The following is a 20,450-nucleotide window of genomic DNA, read 5'->3' on the forward strand; positions in this document are numbered from 1 at the left end:
CAAAGGTCCTCCCTTCACTGGATTTTGGTTTTGGGCAGTAATTGTTACACGCACTTGGCCCTTGGGTACAATATTTGTGGTCTGCGTCCATTTGAGAGACGTTGTGCTGATGTGTTACAGAGCACGGAAATGAAGCTGGATATGCAGGAGGGGCATCATAACAATCATGAGGGGCATCATCACAATCATGAGGGACATCCTCAGATAAGGATAGCGCTCCAAAATTATTGGAAGGAAAAGAGGTGGTTCACAAGGTCTGATCCAAAAATTGACAATTTGAATGGTAGCTGGTGGGGCAAGTGTGGTTATGCATGCCTTTTCCCTTTGCTGACTTTCTGTTTTGCTCCACTATGCAGTGTGGTTCTGAACATTGTATGGCTCAACTTGCGATTTGGAAGGCTAGCTTGGGAGAATTGGGTAGAGATTGGTTCTGCATTCGCCTCCTGACATAATCTGGTCTTTTCTTTGTGTGGGTTGGGAGGGGTGAGGACAACTAGAGATAAAGGGTCTACAAAACTCACTCTGTGATTTATAGCAGTTATAGGTGCAAAAGGTTTTTATTGCTATGTCGAGTTGGCCATATGTTTCTGGTCTGAGAGTTCATCGGTGAACAGGACATCAAATGAACAGCAGCATCTTCCAAGTGTAAAATTACTCTTGTTTCATCAGCCATTTCCCTTTGTGCCAACTCTAAACGTAAAAATAGCACCTGCTCCTATATGGCAGCATTGGTTCAATCAGGTGCCTGATCTGCTTCAGGGAACGCTCTCCCTACAATTATTGGTTCTCTATTTGCGCATTATGCTCAGAAGCCTATTTGGAATGGGAAAGGGCAGGTCTTAAGCCAGTCCTGGCAGCCTCACTCCCTCCATGCCACTGTAAGGGATTATAACCAACTTTTAAGTCTATGAAACAAGACATTTTCTTTTCACTCCAACAAATTAAACAGAGGGAACCACGGGAGTGAAGTGAATATGTTGCATCTCCCCATCAAGGAATATAGGCAGCTAATGGAGAAGATATCTCACCTTCAGGAAGATATCCTCAATTTGCATATTTGGTTCAATCAGATGGTTGCAAGTGTAACTACATCCATGGAATCGCTAACTGACCATAGAACTATTATGCAGAGAACCAAAGATAAAGAGTCGAGTCTCTGTCAACAAATTGAACCACAATTCTCCATCAGCAAGACTTCTCTGCAGCACACTTCATCCAGCAACTCCAGTGCACACAAGCTGTCAGATTTAAATGCTCCACACCCTCTTACCAGTTTGGGTGTTCAGGGCTTGGGAATGCCATACCTCCACCTTACAACAATTTGTTTTGCAAATTTTGTAAATTTTTTAATGTATTTTGCAGTATCTAGTCTTATTGACATAATAGCTTAAGATTAGATATCATAGATGTTGGAGAAAGTAACTAGTTTCGGTCTTCATAATTTGTGTAAAAACAAAAGAAAAGAAAAAGAAAAATATCATTATTTTCTAGATAAGCATGTTCTTCGTGCTTCTAGGTTTTTGAGTTAAAGAGTCAAAGTCTTATTTGGGACCTATTGTAAAAAAAATGGAAAAGAAATTTTAAATGTAAATTTTGGGACAGAAACCGCCCTAGATGCCAAGTCAGCCTTGCCCCAATTGACATGTCTATTCACCCCCTCCAAACTGTATAAATAGAGGATGGATGGAGCTCATTTGGACCAATGTTACCAGACTCGGAATGGGCAATAAATCAGCAAGGCAAAAGAGCGAAGAGTTTTAACTAAATCGCGAAAAAAATCGGGAAAAAAACAGTAAATTCAATAAATAAAGATATACACATATATTGAATTTGAAAAAAAAAAACATTTTTCATTGATATTCAATAAAGCCATGTCCAAACAATGCATAATATCAATAGATGTCCAAAATATCATGAATGAATAAGTATCTCATATATGTTGTAAGTCCAAACATGATCCAAAGAACTGAGCACTGACTCCTAACCAATGACTACATAGAACCAGAAGCATCTGCTTCTAAAAGTTTATAAAATACTGCATACTAATCAGTACAAAAGTGGTAACTGAAATCTCTTGATTGCTGCTAAAATCACACGATAATGTTTTGCTATTGAAATCTATGACAGAGCACACACAGAAGCTAACGCTGGAGCACATCACACACTACATCTTTATTAAACTACACCTCTATTACGTGAAGTAAACTGAAATTGAAACCATGCCTCTATTACCTTCTCGGCATATGAGTTGTCGGGTCTGAGCAGTGAGAAGTGAGTTATGGACCGACGTCTAATTTTTAACCTAACAAAACCACACGGCAAACAATGTGGCAACGCTAAAAGTTAAAACATGTGCTCGCCAATTTGAGGGCTGAAAATCATCTTAATCGCTTAAATCGCAATTAATCGGTGAGTTGTGAGTCAAACCCTTGTTGAACATGAGTCAAACTCGGTCAACACGAGTTTGACTTGGCCAGAGTTTGAGGGAAGAGCAGAGTTTGACTCGCGATTAATCACGAGTGATCGGAGATTCATGTTTGGAAATATACTTGGATGGATTTTTGGTCTGAAATATTGCAGAGAAGAGCAGAGACAAAGTAGAGGGCTAAAATCTGGAAGAGAGGATTTCTATTTGAGGCTAGGGTTTGTGGAGGACCTATCTTGGTTTGCCTCTTGTTGTTGATCTCTTGCTAATGAATCTATTGCAAGGAAGGTTTGACTTGACATCTAGAGGTGGGAATTTTTGTGGTCATGGGTCTTGGATATCTCATTTGATTTGATTCTATACAAAGAGAATTTTCCGGGTTTCCCCTTGGAGGGGTTTTGCCCTAGCTGGGAGCCTATATCTTGTGTTCTAATGTCTTCTATGATCTTCATGTTGTTGGAATTTCTAACTCTAACCCGTTAGAAACCCTTCATGTACTTTACTAATTTATTCCTACCTACTTGTTATGTAAATTAACAAGTTATTTACCATGTAAATATTGGAAATAAATACAAGTAAATGTTCAACACATTACAGATCATCAACTGAAGGAAACAGAAACAAGCACACAAGTGACACCATTGTTTTTGGACTAATGTCCCTAGAAAAACCCAATGCGGGAAAACCGGTGCAGCTATCTGAGGGTTTGATTTATTAAGCAGTTTCAGAATAAAATCTGGGTGCCAAATCCGGCTCACCCAACAGAGAAAAATCTCGGCAATAGTACCTCTCTCCTCGTAACTAGATATTCCGGCTGAAACCCCCATAAACACTCTGGCAGCTCCACAGTTCAAATCTACCCCACAAAACCCCAGCGTCAGCCTCTAGGGATTGTGTCAGTGTCTCTTTGGCCCAGCGTTAGCCTAGCATCACTCTAGCTTGGCCTGCGTCAACCTCTGGAGGCACTGCGTCAGTCCTCTAGCCCTCTGCATCACCCACGCTGGCCCTCTGAGACACTGCACAACTCCTGGTTGTCTCTGCATGAGCCTTGGCTGGCTCTACGTGAACCCTTGCTGCTTTTGTGTCCCTCTCTCTGGCTACTGCGTTGATCCTCCTGGTGCCATCTTTGCCTCTCTCCTTTTGTATTCACTGCCCTTTAGGTGCAACTCTGAACACTCTCTCAACTTTCTCAGCAAACCCAGCCCCAAAAAGTCGAAATCTTGATCTCTTGGTGTTTTCTCCAAGTGACCCTCAAGCCTCCTCTTATACTTTTCTCGTTGACAAATCAACGGTCGAGATTAAGTCCCTAATAAATGGCTAAGACTAGATCTGGCTTGATCCATGATTTTTGGACCATTCTAACACAGTTTTATATTAATTCACATTAATATTTTATTTTCCCTAAGTTTAGACTTGGGGACTCCATTAAAAATATTAATTATTTTAATATCTCCCCTGTGAGCATCACCCGATGCAATGAATGCTAAGTGGACTATTCAAAAATCATGAGAAATTAGTCAGTTACAACTACCTCTCATGGAAATGGTCATAGATGAATTGCTTAATGCACTTGAATCCCAAAACATGATATCTATTTTAATATCTCTGAAGCAGAAACTTCTCGATATACAGAAGATATATATATATATATATATAATATTTTATTAATAATGAATAGACAGATCATGCTGTTTACAATGGGGTTTCCTGGCTTATATACTGCAATGGGCACCCTTTGGGGAAAGGGCATGATCTTATGATCGCTTTAGTGTGATCTTGGAAAATCAAAAACATTGAGGAAAATATCTAGTTTCCAGCTAAAGTTAACTTCACGCTGCAATTTTTTTTTTATATGTCCATGTTGGGTTTTATGTTTTGCAGGCAAAAAAGAGCTTTCTCAAGTAAGCACGCACCACAAAGCTTCAGTGACTCCAAAAAAAAACCCCCTTCCTCTTTTCCAAAAATTACTAACCTTTTAATCTAGCTCACTTGGTCCAAAGCTACTTTATGAGAATAGAGGTCTTGAGTTCAAGTCTTTCTTTTTGTTGAGCTAATTAGATTAAGCTTGGAAAGGGGGCGGATTTTTTTTAAATATAACATTATCATTCATTTTCGCACATTCCCGCACTTCATCGACATCTTCAACAACTTTTCTTCAAAAAGCCATAACTTCTTCATCTGGAAGCCGTTTTTAGAGCCATTTTTTTTAATCAACCTTATTTTTCGAGATCTTTCCATCGGAACACTTATTTTCAGCATTAACAGCTTCAGTTTCTGTTAAAATGGAAAGTCCACGCCATGTTATTCTTGACAGCACCAACTTCTTCCAATGGTGGTCCTACATTGCGGATTTACTTAGAAGTAAAGGTCCTTACAGAATAGCCTCATGCCAAGAAACCAAACCGAAAGATGAAGATAAGGCAGCCAAATGGGAAAATAGGGAAGATCAAGCATGTGGGTTGATAGGGATGTCTGTTTCTCCAGACCTTAGATTCCATATCGCAGAACTTGATACTCCTAATGAAGCAATGAAACTGATCACTAAAGTTTTTGGAATTAAAAATGAACTTAGAGCCCATCAACTCGAAAATTAGTTGCTTACAATGGACCCCACTAATTTTTCTTCCATTGAAGATTTTTTGTCCAAGTTCAAGAACCTTAGACTTCTCTTGGAAGGTGTTAAGGTTAAGAAAGAAGATGGTAACCTTATCTACTCCATTCTTGCTAAGTTGGGACCAGCCTACTCTATGTTTGTTTCCACCTTTCATTCTACAAGAGAAGCCTTCATTTCTCAAGGACAACACTACAAGTCCCCTTCCTTTGATTCCTTTTGTGATTCTTTAATAAGAGAACAAGAAAAACTCTTACACCTTGGTATTCTTAATCTTGGAAACTCTTCTAAGAAAGCCTTAGCTGCCCAGCAGCAACCAAATTCAAAGAATCCTAAGAAGTCGTATCCTAAAAAGAATGGTCCTAAACCAAACAAGGGTCCTAAGCAATTTCAGCCTCAAAATGAAAAATCATTTCAACAAAATGATAAGGCAAATAAAACAAAGGGAAGAAGGCTAAGAGACATTGCCACTTTTGTCATCGAGATGGCCACTTAGAATCCAAATGCTTTAAGAAGATGGAAGCCTTGGAAGCAACAATGAAGAAGCATAACATCCATTTGGAGCACTCTTCAACTTCAACTTCATCTTCAGGAATAGCACTTTCTGCATGTGGTTGTCAAACATCTCAGTTTGGATATGCACTAAATGTATCTTCTTCTTCTAATTCTCATGAGTGGCTCATTGATCTTAGAGCTTCTTATCACATGGCCAAAAACAAAGCCATGTTTTCTTCTTTAAATGACTGTAACACCAAAAATATATATGTTAGTGATGATAGATCTCTTAGTGTTGTAGGGACTGGAACTGTTCATATAAACAATGGTCAATTTAATGATAATTGTTCCAACTTTATCCTGCAACCTTCTATCTGTATATCAGATAACTCATTCAGGTGAAGGTAAAATAGTTGAATTTTCACCTCACGATGTTGTAATTAAGGACTTAAGAGATCCTAGACAGATTTTAGCTACTAGCATTGCTAATGATTCTACAAGGTTGTATAAGTTTAACAACTTTGGGTCATCAAATCTTCCCTCGGTATTTGTTGCTCATAATGATGAAGTGAGCAAACTTTGGCATGAGCAATTTGGTCACTTAAACTATCACTCCCTTCAAAATCTATGTAAAGAAAATATGGTGATAAGTCTTCCAATGGTATCTTGCAGAGATGGTGTTTGTTCTGGATGTGTACTCGGAAAACATCATCGGGATAGTTTTGAAAAACGTGCTTCTTGGCACGCCTTAGCGCCTTTACAGCTGTGCATAGTGATTTATGTGGTCCATTTCCAGTGGTTTTATTCTCTGGCTACAAGTACTTCTTAACTTTCATGGATGATTTCTCCAAACGCACTTGGGTATACTTCTTAAAACTCAAGAGTCAGGTATTTAACATATTCTTGGCCTTTAAGGCCTTTGTTGAAAAACAATCTGGACATCAAATTCTTAAGCTAAGATTTGATAATGGCAAAGAATATGTTAACAACAAATTCATCAACTTTTGCACTAAGAATGGAATTCAAATGCAACATACTATTCCATATACTCCACAACAAAATGGTGTAGCTGAAAGGAAGAATCGCACCTTAAAGGAAATGGCTAATTGTATGCTTTAATATAAAGGACTTAATCTTAATTTTTGGGCAGAAGCAATTAACTGTTACATAATAAATCGCACTCCTACTAAGGTTTTAAAGAAAATCACTCCAGAAGAAGCATGGAGATCAATTAAACCAGATGTAAGTCACTTTCGTGTTTTTAGAAGTGAAGCATGGGCCCATATCCCAGATGAGAAACATAAAGCTTTAGAACCTAAGAGTGAAAATTGTATTTTTGTCAGATATTCTGAAGATGTCAAAGGATATAGACTTATTCCACTTAAGTCCAAAAATGTTATCATTAGAAGAGATGTAAAGTTTGTTGAAAATATATCAGCCTACGAGCCTAGTTCGGCGAATGTTCCACCTCTCCCTATCTCTTCTACTTTTGAAAATATTTCTTCTTCCAATGATGAAAGCAACGATGACAATCCTCCCCCACCTTCTCAAGATCCTCCTTCAGCTCCTCAGCTTCCAAAATGGGTTCGTGCTACTCGGGATGCAGCTGGCGCTCTTGCCGGTGATCCTACAGATCAGCGACGTACACGTTCTCAGTTCAATAGAGCCTCTTCTTTACTAGCTCAAGCTTCAGCGAATTATGATCCTGACACCTTTGCAGAAGCTTTAGGCCATCCAAATTGGGACACAACTATGAATGAAGAATATCGTTCATTATTGGCAAATGATACATGGGATCCTGTTCCTCTACCAAAGGGACGAAAACTTGTTAGATGCAAATCGGTTTACAGACCAAGTATGGAGCAGATGGAAAAGTTGATAAACATAAAACTCGTGTTGTTGCTAAGGGTTTTTCACAAGTTGAAGGCATTTACTATACTGAAACCTTCTCCCCTATTGCCAAAATGAGCTCTATTCAACATGTTCTTTCCCTTGTTGCCTCTTTCAAATGGGAAGTCCATCAAATGGATGTTAAATCTGCCTTCTTGCAATGGGACTTGCATGAAGAAATCTATATGGAACAACCTACTGGCTTTATACAAACAAACTCCAGCCTTGTATGTCGGCTTAAGAAATCCCTTTATGGTCTCAAGCAAGCTCCTTGGGCTTGGTATGCCAAATTGGATAGCTCTCTTTTAGAAACTGGCTTTTCCAGGTGTCATTCTGACAATACTGTCTACGCCAAGAAAGTGGGCAAGTCTCTTATCATTCTTGTTCTTTATGTTGATGATCTTATCCTTACTGGTAGTGATCCCAACCTTATAAACCATGTGAAGTCCAACCTTAAAAAGAAGTTTGAAATGACAGACTTAGGACACTTACATTATTTTCTTGGTTTTCAAGACTTGCAATCCAAGGAAGGTATTTCCCTTTCACAGTCCAAGTATGCCTATGATCTTCTACGCCATTTTCACATGGAAGACTATAAGCCAGCCCCTTCTCCCTTTCAGTCTAGAGCAAAACTTTCAATCACTTGTACTTCCCCTGAAGTTGATGCTACCTTATACCGTCAACTTGTAAGAAAACTTTTGTATTTGACACATACTCGTCCTGACCTTTCCTTTGTTGTTGGCCTTATTGCTCGGTTTATGCAAAACCCACATGAAAGTCATTGGAAAGCAACTGAAAGAATACTTCGTTATGTTCAAGGTACATCTCATTTTGGGATACATTATAGTGCAGAAGCATCTCCTCTATTGGTTGGTTTCACTGATTCTGATTGGGCTAGTGACCCTGATGATCGGAAGTCTACTGCAGGTTATGTGTTCACTCTTGGTTCAGGACCTATTACATGGGCTTGCAAGAAACAAAGTGCCATTTCTCTTTCTTCAACAGAAGCAGAGTATCGTGGTGCAGTAGAAGCTAGTAAGGAAGCCCTATGGCTTCGTCAGATCCTGTCAAAGTTTGGTTTTCAGCAGCAGCATCCGACTATACTTTGGTGTGATAATCAAAATGCCACTCAACTATGCAAAGATCCAGTCCAGCATCAGCGCAGCAAACACATTGAACTGCACATGCACTTCATCAAAAAGCTCATTCAAAACCATGTTCTTGAAGTGCAATATTGTTCAACAGATGATCAAGTTGCAGACATCATTACAACGGCTCTCACAGAGGCAAAGTTTACTAAACTTCGATTTATGGTTGGAGTTCAGGAAGTTGTCACTAAGAGGGGATAAGCTCTAATGCATCCTTCCTTCTCCTATTGTGTCATATTTGTACATCCTTCAATCCTATCCCAAGTTGTTCTTAAGGGCGGATGTTAGGATATTCCAACACATAGGAAATAGTTAAGTATAACTTGGTCTAGTGTAGAGTTAGGTAAGGTGTGTTTCTTTACTATGTCCTTTTGTAACTTACAATCCGACGGTCATGATATGTAGTGATCTGACGATTCATTCTCTCCTCGATATTACCCACACTTGATCCATGGCTTAACACCCGATTGGTCCATGATCTCTATTTAAAGAGCATGGAGGGTCATTTGTAGGGTAACCGTTTCATGAGAGAAGCTTATGTAAATTTTCATTCTTTTATTAATAAATTGCATGAAGTGGTTGTGTTGGCTCAAGCCGTGGATTGTTTACCTCTTTGATGGTTTTAACCACGTCAACAATATTGGTGTATTGATCTGTGATTTGTTTGTGAGCGGCGTTCTTTGGTGTTCTGTCTGAGGAACTTACCCTGTAAATTCCTACATAATATTATGCAATTTTTGAATACAACTAGGGTGCCAAAAATGGCTCACCCTTCAGAGATTATCCTTGGCAAAAGTACCTCTCCTCGGAGACAAATATTCTGGTTGATCAGCAACCAGATGATGAACCCTACAGTGACTTCAACTGTTCCTCAGTTGGACAACAAAAGTTGCTCCAAGCTTTCTTCCGAAACCGCGTCACCCTCTACTACTCTGCGTCTGCCTCTCAGCTCTCAGTCTACTCCACAAAAATTCCTCATCGTTGCCTCTTCAGCCCCGTGTCATCTCTGCAACCCTCTGTGTTGCTTACGTCAGCCTCTGCGCCACCTGTGTTGGCCTCCTTAGCCCTGTGTCAGTCCTGGCTACCTCTGCATCAGCCTTCCAAGCCTCTGCGCTGTCTCTGCGGAACTTTCTCTGCCTCTTTGATAATGTATTCTCGGCCTCCTGTCGAACTGCTCCTCGCTACAACAGATCACTAACTCGATTTCTCAGCAAACCCTGCCCCAGAAAATCGAATCCTTGATCAACTTGGTGTATCTCCAACTGACCCTCAAGCCTCCTCTTGTACTTTTCCTGGTGACGATTCAATGTTTGAGATTAAGTCCCTAATCAACGGCTACAGTTAGATTTGGCTTGATCCTCGTTATTTAGAATTTTCTCACCCATATTATATTAATACACATTAAAATTTTAATTTTCCTAAGTTTAGACTTAGGAGCCCCATTAAAAATATTAATTATTTTAAGATCTCTCCATCCGGGTGGAATTTCACCAAACGATTTCTGGGTCTTGGAGATCTCATGTGCCTTAGCCTCTCCACCATTTTCAATGCTAGAGCACATCCGATGCTACCAAATATCAACAGATAGTAATACTCAATATCGCTTCGCTTTTTTCGGTAAAAGTCAATCTCTTATGCTCTCCCTGTGGTCAGGGCAGGGATAACATCCAAAATAAATCAATCCCACTTTCATCCTGCAGCTTCCAGCAACAAACCAAATGAGACCTCTCTTCCGGGCTCCGCAGGGCACTTCAAGAATCAGAAGAAATACCTCCCTTTGGAAACAACCAGTACTAAAGCCCACTTCGTAGGGTTAAGCGAGCATAAGTATGACTAACTTTTGTAGTATGGGCCTCTGCGTCCACTAATATGTATATATAGATTCTCTTTTTCTAATGAGTGAAGCATGAATGCAATACACATAGCTTTGTAATGGCCACCCAGGTGTATGTATAGATTCTGAACTAGCCATAAGGAGCTCCTTGCCTTAGATGCAGCTTGCCCCTATGGATACTTCCTTTTGTTTAGTGGACCCTGCCTCAATACGACTAATTTTGTTGTATATGCCTCTTTGTTGCAACCACCAAGATGTGCGTCGCTATGATAAGTTGCCCACTGCTACTAACCCGGCATGAGGCGTCCACCAAGGAGATCCTTGCCTTGGATGCAGTCGGCCCCACTACTAGGGAGAGGTGGGACACTCATTTGTGGAAAGGCTTAAAAAGGCTCTACTCTTATATAATAGAATAGCACGGTGAGGTCTTGTGGGCTATGGATATAGCGTAGCTTTCTCAGTGTCAAAAAGCTTATGAAAAGGGAATCCTCAGTCGGTCGTTGGGTCACTACGCGTTGTATAAACCCTCGGCTAGGTTGAGCACCAACCAGAGGAGATTGCGTAGGGAACAGTCAGCAAAGGTAAGGCAAACTAATGCATCTTCAAGGGAATTCTTTCTATAATAGAAAGCACGATAAGGTTTGATCTATTATTGATCCTTTTTCCTAGCCAAAATCGCTATAGAAGTATGAAAACATCAAATATTTCCCTAATATAGATCTATCCCCGAACTGCTAGCGAATGTCCCTTTCCTCATATTTCCCTCCTAGCGATGGTGGGTGTGGGATGCAGCAGTGAGAGTGTTATCATTAGTGTGCATAGGTAAGATCGTGTGACAGTTCTAGTTCAATGGATATCTATTCATTGGATGTCTTACGGGGGAAGGTTACTCAACGTAAGAAAGTATGGGTGGAAGGGATTTCTTTACTTTCGATGCTCATAGTGGGAGGGATAACGGAAGTCTGAGTGGAAGGTAGGAACCTGCTAAAGATATCATTCGTGGAAGGAATGGCTTGCAAGAGATATAGCATTAGGGGGATAGGGACTATAATAGAGGAAGTATAACAGTGTAAGGGACGGCTTGCAATAGAAGCATTAGTGGGTAGGATAGCATGAGGTAGTGTTAATCTGTTAAAGTGGTTATTCAGGAAGTGGTAATTGTTTGAAGTGGTTAATGTCAGCGGTAATCAGTTAAAGGGTTAATCAGGCAGTGTTGGTTAATCATTTGAAGTTCTTCATCCAATGGAAGTGGGTGTGAGTATGCCTAGCTTTATGGATGGAAAGGTCAAGGAACGTTGAAAGACTAATCCTTGGGTGGGTAACTATGAACCTGACCTTGTGCCGCTACTCCTGCTAGCTGTTAGGCCTCACAATAACTCATGCTTCTATCTATCTAACCTTCCAAGCAACCTTACCTGCCTACTTTGACTACTTCTACTGACCGAACCAAGCAATCTCACCATCTCTATAGTATATAGCCATCGAATCTAGCAATCTCACCTTCCACCTTCTCTCGTCTCGTCTACCAACCATCGGGGCTTAAGAAAAAACCAAAGAAAATCTATTCCTTCCCTCCCACTCATCCTGAATGTCGAGTGAGATAAATGTCAATTGGACAGGGGAGAAGAATAAGATTAACCCGCAGCCGAAAATAACCTCGAATAAGCAAATGTGATAGACAACAACAAACTGGAAAATCGACTTCAAGCGGGTGTGTCTCTTAGTAACACAGCCTATCAAAGTATCTGATTCACACAGATGCATTCAACGTTGCAAAGCGGATTCCAATTTGAGTGCCATAACCAACTCTATATAAGATGTGGATCCTACAATCGACCCCATTTATTCATAACTACCAAGAGCAAAGGCATTACCCGTAGCTCAATCTCGATCATGAAGAGATGTTGGCTAGTGAGGTGGTGTATATAGTTTGAATCCTTCCTTTCCTATGGCTGGTGAATCCACTGGGATTGTTGCTTGGTAGACAAGGTCCACTTCACTTGTCGCTAGTGAATTTTCTTGCTATGAATCTGCTAGGTCAACGAGTGAACTTGGTAAAATGATTCAATAAATCAAGTAGATTGGCTTGGCTACAGGGATGAAAAGAGTAAGCGTTCGTAACTTGTTATTCTGTCTCGAGCAGGCACAGCAGAGCCAATTCAAAGAGTGCACCTTGCGTAAGGTACAATCCGAACTAAATATTGGACTATATAGCATGAATGGTGCAGTGCCTAGAAGACAACCAATAAAAAGCACAACATACCCCAACCTATTTTGTATCGTTAGCAGTTGTTTTCATCAATTGTTCTTAGTGCTAGTTTCTCATTTGTCCCTGGTTGTATGGATTGCTAGGTTCTATCTCTATTCAAAGGTTCGTGATCGAGACCCCGATTGTGGCTTTAGTGATCCTACCTATGTTCCAGATGCTCCGTATGCTGTTACAAATAGAGACCTAGTTGCGGATAGAGATCCAACTTCTGTTCCATTTCCATATAAAAACCCAAAGTGAGCGTACCTCCCATCTATTAGATATCAAGGACCATTAGTAGACCCATTACCAACAATATCAGTAGCTTATCCACTACAAATGACAAGGGAACTACAGATGTACTGCCTAGTCTATAGGTTCCTTAGTAAATAGTGTACTTATCTTCATGTCTAATTCAGGGTTAGTTCGTTGGTTCAACCTCCCATGTTTCAGTTGTTTGATAAGTGAATTGAGAATGTGCAAGCAAGCTCAACCAATGGGTGCAGTGGTCATTCCTATTCTGTAATATCCACTAACTGCACCTCGATATGCTTACTCCAATGGTTTGTATCGATCTTCTCTTGGCACTCAATCAATTGGTTATGAATCAATAGGGTGAAAAGTGTAAACTGCTCGCTTTGATGGTGCATGCTCTGCCCCTGCCTAAGATGCTAGCTCTCGATCTCAAATTGGTTTTATGGTCCAGTTGTTGCCTTCAGTTGTAGCTCGTGCGGGTGCTATTGGTGCCACTGATGATACTCCAACTACATCTTTGTAACTGCATTTAGATGGGTGGAAAATCGACCCTTGAGTGCAAGCTTGAACCCTGCTTGAGAGGGCAGTACCCAGCTAAAGAAATTGCATTAGTTGGGTTGAAAATCAACACTTGAGTGCAATTCAGTGTTGACCAACCCCCCATCCCCCCCATTATTTGCCCATTCATGGACACCTGGTTTGGACCAACTCATAGACTCCATCAAAGCAAAAGAGCTGCAACAATTTTGAATCATGTTTTTCTGCTGCTACAGTTAATGCTTGATGTTTTATGGATTACAGCTTGAATGGTTAGATAACTCTATCAATGTACCTTCTGTACCAGTCATACACTAAGCACCTATTTATCGCCATTATCAAAATATATCAACAGAAAAGTCTGAGCAGAGATAATATTGCAATAATTTCTGGTTATTGAAATTTTTGCACAACAATTTCAATAATTATCATGGTAATATGGAGCTGATCACTGTTTACATCAATATCTCCTTGTAAGTTGTAACTGGATTCTTGGTCTTTTATCCCTCAGTTTGCAAAAGTGGGTCAGCAGATTGAACTCTGAGGATACTGTGATGATGTTCCATTTTCATTGCCATGATTCACCTCACGAGATACAATAATTTTTGTTTTTATATGGTTTTTCATCATCCTGTCAAGACTTATGACTCAGGAAAAAAATCATGTTTCAGTATCAATAAGCGATGTACCACTCGACATCTTACAGATCTTCTATCAGTTTTATTTTCATATTCATATAACAATCTGTTTGTTTGATGTTGTTGCTTTAGATGTTTACAATTTTGAAGCAAATATATATATATCTATATATATTATTTTTTGAAGTTTCCCAATATTTTCCTCAATATTGCTGCTAAATTATATTCTGGATCCTCAGCGATAAACTCGCCAAGCAAATAAATGTAACATTGCTCTGTACTGAGCCTAAGTTAGTTATGACTGCTTTATTTTGTATTTGTAACGAGGGAAAAAAATGTGCATAGGTAACACCCTCCTCGAGAGGGCTGTTATAACATTTTAGAATAACCAAAACTTCAGGCAAACTATCAAATCAATAAAAATATATTTCTACCCTTTTTCACAGCACATAATACATAATTGACAAATTATGTCATCCTAGACTAGCACATTTAAAAACTGAAAAATAATCACCATATAGATGCACTCCATAAACAACCTGCGCATTACTAATAAGAATCAAAACCACTGCTAAAAGAAGAAATGAACATACGATCATTTCTATCAGAAACCAGATCTATTTTCAGAAACATGAACTAGATTTAATTAAAAAAATGTGTCATGATCTTCTCAACATGCTGCTCATCTATATATATGCTGTCATTTTGAAGGCAACAATTTGGTATCAGTGCAAGAAAATAACTGCAAATATTCATGAAGGGAGAATTACCCGAAGATCGGTTAACTTTTGACGAATTTGCATGTATCCCAAATGCAGTTTCCCTCCAAAATGATCAGCCAATCGTCGATCACTGAAAATTAAATTACAGGTTAAACAAGCATAAAATTATCCTACAGCATTCAAGCAGACAGGTATAGTTAAATAGTGGTGTTGTTGTTTTCTTATCCTACAAGTTTATCAAACATAGACCTTCAAGCATTAAACAAAGGACACGCACATGCTGAAGCTGCAAAAAAATTTGTCGAAAAACTGGGCCCAAAGCCTGCTGGTAACGAGGAGGCATTATACGCCTGGTCAAAAGTTGGAAGTACTTCAGATTTTCCCAAATACCAATTTTTAAGGTTGGATCTCAATTGGATCCACATGCTGAACAAAAAGGCATAGGAACCTAGAACTGTTACCTGTCATAGATGCTCAAGAAAGCACCGCAAATGTCACATACTCGAAGCTTCTGGTCAGTCTGCAACATGCATGATGCAACCAAAATACCAGAATTAGAATATCATATTATTGAAGATAAAATTCCACTCTTGATGAATTGTGTTGCATATGCAATCCAATCCAATCCCCTGATCACAGTCATTACAAACTCCACAACAATGATTTCCATTACATTCAGTGTCTATACAAATAAACACCAGCATCAAATAAAAGATTAAAAATAAGTCGGTTAAATCTAAACAGATATGTAACTACGAGGTCAAAAAAATAACTCAAACTAAAATTAGGGAAACCAAACACTGTGCCTTGGATAACAAGCAGTTGCCAGTATTGCTTTAATATGACAGCTCTGGAGAAAAATATAATTCGACACTTGCAATTCTAAACAGAAAGGCTTTCTATTCAAAAGTTGCAAATTTATATAGCTAGGTGCTGTGCTACAAGGATACAGATAGTAACATGGATAGATGACTGGGGGAAACCAATTTTAAGAAGTCAAAAACCTTCGACCATTAGGGTTTGAAATTGGATTGGTCACATGGAAGCACCCCATCCCAACAACTTAGCCAGATGTGATTTCTTGGTCATATCAGTGTTAATGTGATTCTTGGCAATTTTTTGCCTTTTTTGCCAAGTTGATACCAAAACAAGACATTACACCAGAAACATTGTGATTTTGTGAAAATTGAAAAGAAAACTACAATTTTTTAAGAACAATCATGACTCATTTAAAAATCACAACTTTTGGGAAAAAACACCTGCAGTTTTCAATTTTTTTAATTTTAAGAATAAGACACTATTTTTTGTATCTTTTTAAGTCTACTAAGTTTTTCAGTGATTCTGTTTTTTCGCAAGCTTTTCCCCAAGAGCAAATTTTTGAAACCGATTTTGTTATAATAGTGTACAATTTTGTAACATTGGTGTGTGCACATATATATACACAAAGAGAGAGAGAGAGATAGATCTGCATACAGGTATATCGAGGTATACCATTACAATCCATATTGACATAGAAATGCCTCTGCATTTCCTAACACTACTTAAATGTCAATTTTTCAAGTGCAATAGATACAAGCACTAATTTATGAAATACTGATAGTTACTTATAATGATGTAAATTTTCTTTTATCAATTCCAGTTTATCACTAAGCAATTATACAAAGGCTATGTTCAGTCTCATCGTCGTTATTTCTAAAATAGGATGAAGATTTCTTATTTGGATCCAATTGCTTTTCATTGTATTTTATAAAATGGATTCTGAGCTTTGAATAACTCAAATCAAAAGAAACATTATTAATTTTGAATTTTATTATAGGTGTTAGAGTACTTGTGTCACTCGAAATTCTGTCTGCGTTCGACCGTAATATTGTTTTGCCACTCTTGCTGCTGAGTATTTCAATTATATGACTTCCATGTTGATTGGGCCTTAATATTGTTATGCTGCTCCTGTTGTTGAGTATTTCAATTATAAGGCTTTCATGTTGATTGATTTCAGATTCCTCCCCGTCCTGATCATCATCTTTATCAGCTATATTGTAAATGTCAATTGGATTTCATCATAATATTTATCCCGAAAATTTACTTCATTGTCATTTTGTTTCTCCTCCTCTGATAATTGTTTATAGATTTCGAACAAAAAGGGGGCAAAAACCATGCTACACAAAAATGATAGCCAAAAAAGTACAGACCCACATGTTTATCTTCCAATTCTTCAACTTTGACAACTTGTCCATCAGTTCCAATCAAGAAATTAGATTCCTCATTCCAAGGAAAAGGACTTAAACTCCTGTGGGTGGTTGCACAAGACAATACTCTATTTGTTCCATGAGGAATAAAGACTGAAAAAGTGCAGCTAGCTCCTTAGGTGTTTTTGGTTTCTTTGTTGAGATCACAAGAAATGTAAAAGTACTGCTCTGGTTTTGAATGAGTTTTGAAGAGCATGTAATTGGACTTAGATCTGTTGTATTTGTCATGAGTGTGACCTCAGTAGTGCTTGTGATCATCAAGGTCTCGAGATAATGTAAATTCATAATTACAAGTCTTCATCCAATTTAATGGGATGTCTTTTACAAGGTCAACAGACAACTTAATTCCACTCTCACATTCTACAAAGGAGAGAAACGAGCTCCCAAAAGTCTTGGCCATCAGATTCTTAACTGGACATGTTTTGAATTTTGCATGTCCATTGTAAACTCTATCGCCTTGCCCAGCATTATCTACTGTTTCTTCTGCCAACAAAACCATTCCATCATTTTGCTGCAATTATGGCTCAGGTTCTTTTCAGCTTCATCACTTTCATTGTCAGAATAGGACCCTTCAGAATGCTCATTATCAAAGCCTTTCTGCATGGATGTTCCATCTCTGCAATTGTTTTGTTGATTGATTTTATTCTCTATACTCTATGTTTGAGAATCATCTGAAGATACATGTTTCTTGGTATCCACAAACTTGGAAACATTAGGCTGTGCAGGTGGAGTAATCTCCAAAACCTCCTTGCTTAAATTTAGTGATATGGGCCATTTAGGCTACTTGGTCTTCTCTGTAAGGCCTACATCAAATTGCTTTGTTTGAATGTTTCAAAAAACCCATGTTGAATCACACAGCGAGTCCTCTCCCAGATAGTTTGATGAGTTGATATTTGAATTTGTTCACAAACATCAAAAAACTCCAAAGTGTAGTTTGCCCCTAAACCAATCTCTCCATGCACTGATGCATCATTTACATTAGGGGTATCAATGGGTAAAGGATCAACAATGACATTCAATTCATCGAATGCTGATAAGTTGAAAAACTCAATATTGTCCTTAGATTCAATCTTATCTATAGTTCCTACACCATTTTGTTACAGATCACATGCTTCATTTTCTTCATCGCCTCTAATCGAATCTGGCTGAAGAGTGTTCTCACACTTCATCTCCTCATATGCAGTCTCATCTATAGCTTCTACATCTCTAGGTGTTGAATCAAATGTTTCAATAAGCTTAATTGATTTTGCAAGTATTTCTCTCATTTCCAGTAATAATTCTCGTTTAGTTTTAGGGTCATTCAATACTGCTTGGGAATATGTTCCCATGATTTCAAGACCTAAACCTTAATGGGCAGACAGTGCAATGGTTAGCCAAGGAATGAACTGCTCTGATACCACTATAATAAACAAACATTGTAGTTGTCTGTACTTAAAATGTGGAATACACAATTGTATCGTAAAGTATATATATTGATAAGGTGAATAGAATGAGTAGGATGATTGTTACAATGAGGGGCCCCATTATAAATACTAGGCAAGGTTCCCTTTCGTATGAAGAGAAATGTCTCTTTGATAAGACACACCTTTACACATTTTAATTAATTATTACTTATTATTATGTTTTTACACAAAACTATGGTCAAACCTGGTCAAACAACCCTCTTGTCAAGTCAAACTTCTGCCCTTCCACTTCGGCCTCACTGATCTGCTTAGGCCAAATTTTGGCCTCCCAGAATATGCCCAGAAACTCGGCCCTGCTACCCAGAATATTCTACCCAGAATTTCGGCTTTGCTGCCCAAAAACTGCTGCTCAAAAATTTGACCTGTTGCCCAGAAACTGGCCAAATAATGACACATGTGAATTAGAAAGAGAGAGAGAGAGAAATCTCCTTGAGATGAATTCATCCTTCATGTCCTTATTTGTCCTTTATACCTTAGCTTGGATGCCTAGAATACTACCAGTCTTGTGAGATGTCAAATGGTGCCTTCTGGAGGAGGTCGAATGCTCTATATATTGTGTTCTGCTTGTTCAAATGGGTGTCTCTTCACTGGGGTCAACTTGACAAGTTTGCAGCAAAAAATTCAATATTCTCTTTTAAATCTGACATGAAGAACATGTCATATATAAATTATTCAACGGCTAAATAATGAAAATGACAAGAAGAACATGTCTTACAATTACAATATATATTTCAAGGGCTAAAATATAAATTATCAAGACCAACCATAGCTACAAATTCAACACTCTGTCTTAGCTAGGGAGGTATTCATAATGACTAGAGAAATGTTCTTTTATTGACAAATTTCTCTAAGAAAAGGTTATAACAAATCATCATCACTATTCAATCACCATAATCAGGTCCACAATTGTGGCACATGGTAAACCGATAGCATCAACTAATTACCATAATCAGGTCAAACACCTTGACACATGGTAAATCAACAATATCAACTAGTTACCATATTTCGGGTCAGTACTTGAGACCTATGGTATATCCTCAACATAATATGGGTTGGTACTCCAGACACATGGTACATCATTTAGCATCAACTAGTCACCATAATTCGGGTCTATTTGACACATGGTATATAGACTTGTCTTGGTTCACCATCATTTATGTCAAAATCTTTGATACCTGGTGAATCACTAAAGGCCACACTCTATCTGAGTAATTTGGAGCCTGATGTTAAACGAACCTGATGCTCCAAGACCATTCTTCCTAATTCAAGTCAACATACTTGACATAGAAAGAGTAACTGTCCTCTACTGGACCATTCTCCCTAATTTGGGTCACTATACTTGACATAGGGAGAATGTCAGTCCATAATGCTATTTTATCAGCACTCCCTCTCACTAAGAGAGGCATTTTCAACAAGTCCAAGCTTGTCCCTGAAGTATAAAAACTTCATTCTAGACAGAGGCTTTGGAAGAATATCAACTATCTACTCATCAGTAGAGACATACTAGAGTTCCGTTGCTCCCTTCTACACCATGTTGTTGAAAAATGGTAACTAGATTCAGTCTTCATAACTGTTTATGTACCATGACTTGATGTACTTGTGAAAGAAAAATAAAAGATAATTATATTTTGTTAAAGGAAAATTACTTATTGAAGAATGGGTTTCTTTCCCATTAATTATTTTATTAGATTTTTGCGCCCATTGTGTGCCCTAGGGTTTTGACAAGGTCAAGGTCAAGGTCATGATATAAAGTCCTTTAGAGGGCTCTTAGATCAATGTAAAAGAAATTATTTTTAAATGTAAAAGTGACAGGAAACCACCCAGTGATGGGTCGGCCCCACAGGAAGGCAGTTGCACCACACCAAAAGGCTATATATAGAAGAGCCATTCAACCTCCAAAGGCACTTATGAAGTTCACAGATATTGAAGTCTGAAGCA

General features: G+C 38.6%; 1 protein-coding gene across 1 annotated transcript in view; it reads right to left on the reverse strand.

The window, feature by feature from the left end:
• The window catches only part of LOC149201211 (U1 snRNP-associated protein usp106-like), a 184,629-nt gene that overhangs the window by 2,789 nt on the left and 161,390 nt on the right, over window positions 1–20,450 (reverse strand). Inside the window, exons 9-10 of the mRNA XM_089402885.1 lie at window positions 15,265–15,323; window positions 14,852–14,933 (exon numbers count right to left, since the gene is read on the reverse strand). Of these exons, the coding sequence (XP_089259011.1) occupies window positions 14,852–14,933; window positions 15,265–15,323 (141 nt within the window). The remainder of the gene's footprint in view (window positions 1–14,851; window positions 14,934–15,264; window positions 15,324–20,450) is intronic.

The sequence above is a fragment of the Pinus tabuliformis genome, chromosome 2_1 (genome assembly GCF_031772625.1).
Source record: "Pinus tabuliformis cultivar Carrire ecotype Pingquan chromosome 2_1, CPIR1, whole genome shotgun sequence".
NCBI classification, from domain to species: Eukaryota; Viridiplantae; Streptophyta; class Pinopsida; order Pinales; family Pinaceae; genus Pinus; species Pinus tabuliformis.